Source organism: Chenopodium album, chromosome 8, assembly GCF_948465745.1.
Source record: "Chenopodium album chromosome 8, dcCheAlbu1.1, whole genome shotgun sequence".
NCBI lineage: Eukaryota > Viridiplantae > Streptophyta > Magnoliopsida > Caryophyllales > Amaranthaceae > Chenopodium > Chenopodium album.
Window position 1 is genome coordinate 18,702,807 of NC_137841.1, and position 7,446 is coordinate 18,710,252.

General features: G+C 41.0%; 1 protein-coding gene across 1 annotated transcript; it reads right to left on the minus strand.

Annotated features, from left to right (window-relative positions):
* Positions 1 to 5,645: 5,645 nt before the first annotated feature.
* LOC145555871 (uncharacterized) lies at positions 5,646 to 6,807 on the minus strand. Its single transcript, XM_081617586.1, has 2 exons — positions 6,010 to 6,807; positions 5,646 to 5,928 (listed from the first exon to the last, which is right to left on the minus strand). The coding sequence occupies exons 1-2, from the start codon at positions 6,529 to 6,531 to the stop codon at positions 5,806 to 5,808; spliced, it is 645 nt and encodes a 214-aa protein (XP_081473712.1). The 5' UTR covers positions 6,532 to 6,807; the 3' UTR covers positions 5,646 to 5,805.
* Positions 6,808 to 7,446: the final 639 nt, after the last annotated feature.

Here is a 7,446-nt window from a genome sequence, read left to right on the forward strand (position 1 = left end):
CACTTGAGAACGGCAACGCCCTCGTTGCGCCTGGAAAGCTAGGGACTCCAATATTACGCCTGATGGCAACTGGGTAGCCAAAGTGTTACATCCAGTCTGGCTATGGCCATATGGCCTCATAATTCTCCCCCGCTAGGCGACTAACATAGGATTAATTATCCACGGTCAGCACACGGTCGCAGGGTTGCTCTGATACCATTTGTAACACCCCGACCCCAAACAAATTAGGGAGGGGCCTATTGTCACGAAATGCGCATCGAGGGCCAACAACTGTCCCCACAAACCAACACAAGTCCTTCCGGCGCATTTTGTCCTCACTACCAAGCACGCTTAACTGTGGAGTATCTTAGCAAATGAGCCCCCTAAAAGGAAGATGCACCTTGTTGATATGAGTAGTATATCAAATCCTTTTTAAAGCAATCATGAGGGGTATTACATTGGGAACTTAGGGGTGGTTGTGTGTGGTTTTTTTTTTTTATTTTTGTAATTATTTTTTTTTGTTGTTTTTGATTTTTTTGGACCAATGCAAGAGTGACACGCGACATTTTAAAAAAAAAAACCTTTTCAACAGGTAACTGGTTTTCGGGATTGATAGAAGAAAACGGAGATTAAAGTTGGGATTATTGCAGAATAATCGATAGTTGGGATTATCCAAACTAAATTGGTCAAAATTGGGATTAATAAAGTGTATTTTTCCTATCTTTTATACAATCAACATATATTTTAATGGACGCACTTGTAAATTTTTTTAAACTACGTGTCCATCCGGCCATCTCAACGTCCCAAGTATTATGAGACAGGGGGAGTAGTACATCCCCTACGTAGACCATTTTATATTATACTATGGGCTTGTTTGGTTGCACAAAGAAAATGGGGGAAGTGGAAAATCATGAGAATTTGCAAATGAGTAAGTTGTTTGGTTGACAATAAAAATGCCTCGTTTAGTTGACACGGGAAATAAATTCCCATAGGAAGTTGTATTTCATGGGAAGTTATTACCCTCATGAAATTCATAGGAATTTCTCAAAGATGTTTGGTTCTAACAATGGGAAGTTGAAATTCCCATGAATTTTAATTGACCAAGGGGAACCTTGGTACTCCGTAATTTATTTCCTATGTTTTGTGGGAAGTTGAAATTCCCATGAATTCCAACTTCCTCCATATTTTTTTTTGTGTCAACCAAACAAGTATCCAATTTGTCAATTCCCATGAATTTCCACTTCCCCCATTTTATTTTCTCAACCAAACAAGCTCAAAGTGTAAATGGGGGAATTGCAAATTCATGGGAATTGTGACTTCCCACAAAACGTGGGAAGTATTACCTAACCTCCTTAGGTAACTCAAAATTCCCATGATTTGCAATTTCCTTAAACTTAAACCAAGTTTAGCCCCAAGTCTTAAGACTTGGATGTGACATAATTTTTGGTGGTCCCAATTGAAAATGATGTCATCAAATTCTTGTTAAGACTCAATAAGATTTACACATATTTATCACTTTAGCCCTAAGACTTAAATATTTGACATATTATATGTAGAAATGTTTAAGAAAAAAAAAAGGATAATAAAAATAAAAGTAAGGTGAGAGTAGTGGGTTCCAATCTCAAGTCTTAAGTTGAGTCTTGAAATTCCAAGACTCAAATTGAGACTTGCTTGAGATTTTTGAAGAAAATTAAGACTTATGCTTAAGACTTAAAATGATGTCACCCCAAGTCTTAAGATATAAGTATTTAATTCCCATAAAATACAAATTCCCATGAGAATTAAATTCCATTATCAAACAAACAACACCCATGTATATTATCTCCTCTATTAATCCCCACACTTGCAATTGATAGAACTCAACTGCTATTTGTCGCTCCCATTTTACCAGGTAACGCTCCCTTTTTTTCTTGAAATTACCACTATGCCCTTTATGCAATATGGGTTATAAAAATGAACTTGTTCCCCATTTGGACACCATACATGAAACGGTACCCTTACTTCACGACATTGTTGTCCCGAGCTTCCCAAAATCGGTCCCCACGACCTTGCAACCAAATCGGTCCCCACGACCACCTAAAATTTCTATTTTCAAAAATCGTTAAATTTTCCGACGGGTCTTGGGTCATGGACGGCGAGTGGAACATACGTACGCCGGAGAATGCGTCGGATCATTCTGTAAGTATTTTTTTTTTTATTTTCGGTAAGTAGGACATCCGCCTAAAATTTCCGGATGTCCAAGGTACATCCGCCTAAAATTTCCGGATGTACCATGGAACATCCGGAAATTCCAAGCGGAAGTTGGGATCCGCCTAAAAAATCCGGATGTTCCATGGTACATCCGGAAATTTCAGGCGGATGTACCTAGGCACATCCGGAAATTTTAGGCGGATGTACCTAGGGACATCCGGAAATTTTAGGCGGATGTCCCAAATTTTTTTTTTTTTTTTTTTTTTTTTTTTTTTTTTTTTTTTAAATTGTTAAAGTACGTTTATCAACATATGTCTTGTGATTATTGTTGTGATTTAGTATTTGATAATTAATGTAATTTTGTTGTATTAATATGATTATTAGTAATATGTTTAATTATTATTATTATTAATATTATTATTATTATTATTATTAATATGTTGATATTATTGTTGTTGTTGTTGTTGATATTATTATTGTTGTTGTTGCTGTTATTTTTATTGTTGTTGTTGTTGTTGATTTTGTTATTATTAATTAGTAGAAATATAATTTTAATATTAATATTAATATTAATATTATTATTATTATTATTATTATTATTGTTGTTATTGTTATTATTATTATTATTTATTTATTTTTATTATTATTATTATTATTATTGTTTTTATTATTATTATTTTGACATAAAGCATGTTTTGTTTTAATTTGTATAGGATATGGAATCTGAGGAAGGCGGTGACGGTGTGAATTATAGTGGGAATTTTGTCACCGATACGTTTTTTCCTACATTTGACGATGCTGTTACATGGGCTGATGGTGTTTCCATAAAATTGGGATTTATATTGGTGAAATCGTCTTATAACAAAACCATTTATGGTCGGCCGTATCGGTATTTGCGATGTGATCGGTCACGAAGGAGCAAGCCGAGAGATTTGGAGAACGCGATACGGAAGGACACCAAAACCAAAGCTAATGGTTGTCCATTCTACATCAAGATATATTATGATGTCAGCACCGAAAGTTGGAAGATCATTGCGAAAAATGATCACACCGGGACACATAACCACCCAATGATTGTGTACCCAGAGGGACACCGTAAAGTGAGCGGATTGAGTCCGGGTGCAAAACAGGTTGTGCGGGACATGACAAAGTCCAAGGTTGCTCCCCGTAACATCATGTCCACTATTGCCGAGCAATTTCCTGATGATCATCCAAACATCCGACACATTTACAATTGCCGAAATGACTTCAGGATGGAGATGTCCGAAGGAAGAGGAGTTGTTCAGCAATTTCTTCATCTGGCGAGAGAGAGTAAATACATTTACTGGGTCACGAACGATGATCACAACGTTTTGCAACATGCATTTATGGTGCACCCGATCATGGTCAACATACTCCGCACATACCCACATGTCATAGGTATGGATTCTACTTACAAGACCAATCGATATAACATGCCTTTCTTTGAGGTAGTAGGCGTGACACCGACAAACCAGAATTTTCTAGTTGGATATGTTTTCATGCGCGACGAGTGCACGGCTAGCTATCGGTGGGTGTTGCAGAGATTAAGGGAGTTGATTGGGTTTGATATAGAGCCATCTGTATTTATTTCAGACCGTGATCTTGGGCTTTGTGCGGCTTTGAGAGAAGTCTTTCCAGGGACGTCACATTTACTCTGTCTATGGCACATCAACAGAGATGTGGAGGCTAAGGTGACGAAGATGTTTGGAAACAAGACGGTTGGTGTCAGTTTTAGAGCTGGGAGATGGTTCAAAATCGTGAATGCAACAACACAGGCGGAGTATGATCGTGCTCTAACTGCCATGCAAGTGAGGTGGGGAAAATATCCGGAAGTGATTCAGTATGTTCAGAGAACATGGCTTTGTCATAAGGAGAAATTTGTGAAATTTTGGACGAACCAGATTCTTCATTTTGGTAACACCACCAATTGCAGAGTTGAGAGCCAACATTCAGCAGTGAAAACTTGGTTTGAATCATCCACAGGTTAGTTGTATGATTTTATTAGTTGTTCTGGTTGTTACGTAATTGTAATTGCATTTCAATTTACTAATTGGAATCATTGGCAGGTGCTTTGGATACCGTATGGGCCCGAGTCCATTGTCATATCGGTAATCGCATCATAGAAATTCGTAATGAGTTGGAGGCATCAAGGTCTAAAATTGGTCAGATGTACAGACAGTTGCCCCTGTCACGTATAAATGGCAAAGTGTCTCAACATTGCTTGAAAGTTCTGGATAAGGAGATGAAAAGGATGCGGGATTTGAGTTACCAGGTCCATGAACGGTGCGGATGTGCTATGCGTGTGACCCATGGTCTTCCATGTGCTTGCCAGATACATGATTCGATAGTTGCACAGACGGGATTGTATAGCAGCCAAATTAATTATTTCTGGAAGACACTGGTTATTGGTGATGGTGGTAACATTCCTGAAGTGGTAAATGATTCGACCGAGGAGGCTGCACATTTTCGGTCCCTAATCGACGAAGTCATGGAAAGTGACCCGGCCGTACGTCGAAATGTAACGCGAATCATTGAAGAGGAGCTACATCCAGATCATTCACACCTTGAAGAACCACATATCAACCTTAACCCTCGTGGTCGGCCGAAAAAAAATAACACCAGGCGTGATCGTAGCTATTTCGAGCATGTGAACCGTCAACACACTCAACGTGGTGGTGACCCAGAACCAGGTAATACTAAAATTCTATATTTAATATAAAAATATGTAAACTTAATACGTGTAGCTTTACTAATAATTTATCTTTTAATTTTGTGTTGTAGATCCAAGTGACATTAGTCAATGCAGGTATTTGAACTTGCTTCCAGCCCCAATGTTGCCGTACATTTCATCTTGGAAGGATGTCATTGGTGATGGGAACTGTGGCTTTCGTTGTGTCGCCGACTTCTTTTTTGGCGATCAAAATAAGTGGTTTGACGCTCGGGAAACAATAGCAAACGAGGTCGCTGGTCATCCTGATTTGTACGAACGGATTTACGGGCTTGGGCGACTTTGGATGAACGTGGAGCGTATTCGATGGGATGGTGGGGCTGTCGGGGAGCGGCATTGGATGGTTACAATTCAAGATTTATTTCCTATTGCTACGTGGTTCAACGCAAGGGTGATTTGTCTCGGAGTAGGCCTAGTACCAACTTGCTACTACCCATGCATCACAGTCTTACCGCTTAGGGCACGCAACGGGGTTCGGTCACCGACTCGAGAGTTTGTGATTGCTACAGTTGGTGGATCACATTTTATCCGTCTTGACCTTGTACCTGATTCACCACTCCCGCCGATCGCCGGTTGGTGGACGGAACACCACGAGGATAGTGTCAACGGATGGGATCAAGCATATCAATTGAGAAGGGACATGTGGGATGCATTAGTTAGGTAGTTTGTAATGTACATTCACTAACTTTGAACATTTGTACGAAAATTAGATTTATGAAATTAATTTTATATGTATTTGCTTTTAATCTAACATGATATTTGTACAAAACATCAAATATAAAATAAAATAAGTGTCCAGTTTATACATTACATTTTTAAAAATAAAATACAAATAAGTTCATAACATAATTAAAACCATCACTAACAGAACATCTAATCAAAATAATCTAAAGTCCCATTTTTGACTTCCAATCAAATACAAGTTGCTCAGTCATTGTTCGAGTCTCACTCGACATTTCAGGATACTCAGCTAGTGCTCTTTGGTGAATCTCCATGGACCGACCCATCCACTGCAAATAAAACAATAACATATTATAACACAAAAATTAATAGAAGTCATTGTTAATATAATATTAAGCATTAATACGTACGTAATCAGTGTTAGTCCGCTCAGGCAGGTTGCTTGTAACTCCTGGACCTGGAGATACCCGCGGGTGAGAAAACCTGTACAGCCACTGCATGTAACCGGGCGCAACCGAAGGAGCTGCAGCACTAAGCCTGGGTAGGGCACCTAAAACAACACTCTGAGATACCCCAGGGACAAACCTATTCCACAACACAGCTGTCATCTCAGTCGGGAAGTCTACCCGATACATCTTCAAGTTAGTCGGCCTCTTGGCCTTCTCTGGCCTGATGATCTCGCGGGGAATGCCTTGCACGAAACCAAGCTGGCGGACCACTCTATCCGGCATGTACGGCTCAATGATGTTACGGTACTGGATGCAGCCAATGAATAAAGTGGGGGGCACTCGTAATGCAGGATCAGCTCCGTACGGTAGCCAGTTCACCTCACGGTCGGTAAGCGCATCAATCCTAGTACGAAAAGCTAACAGGCGCTCCAGGTTCTTGCTAGGACATCCCGCTCCTACATCCCAAGCAGACGCACGAGGCATTTGAAGGTCCCGGGTCAAGGTACCCTGCTGTGGCCGAAAGCACGGAAAGTACTCGTAAATCCACGCTTGCAGAAGCGTGAGACAACCAGCAATCGAATCAGCACCTTTCCGTGATGCCGTGCCCAGTTGTCGATACAAGTAGGCCAGTGCAGCTGTTCCCCAAGCATACTCGTTAATAGGGACATCCGTGTGACATAGCTCGTGGAGGAAGGAAGGATGCGTACGGTTACCACTCTTGTCTACAAACAGTGTACCTCCAAGCACTAACCACAAGTATGCATCAAGCTGCTCACTAAAATCCCGGTCGACCGCCAACGTCGACTCAAAAATCTTATCAGTCAACACCCCACTACCCTGCCAAATGGTCTTTGTGCCGCAAACCTCAGACAGATCATCTGGAGTCATATCCATGGTGACCGAGCACTCGTCCCGTAACACGTCCGTGCTAGGAGTAGTGGACACCATATTGCCTGCAACCCGTAACCCAAGTATGTTGTACACGTCGTGCAGCAAGATCGTAATCTCCCCAAATGGCATGTGAAAGGTGTTCGTATCTGGCTGCCACCTCTCAACAAAAGCAGAAATCAACGGCCAATCAAGTCTCTTAAACATCAGGCCGGGCAAGTGAGACAACCAACTAGCATCAATCTCCGCAATGGCCTCCACAGATTGACGGCCTCGCCAAGTACACAAGTCAGAACATAACTTTGTCCTACTCAAACAGCGCAAAACACTACGCTCCTGCTCCATCCAGATATATCGTGCCACGTGACCGCCAAAACTAGGGATAACTGACCCATCCTCAGGCCCACCCGGCATCGGTTCCTGCACTAACCATGCCTCTGCAGAGCTGGAAGTAGGCTGACTCGACCCACTACCAACAAATCTCCCAAACTGACCCCTATATACCATATG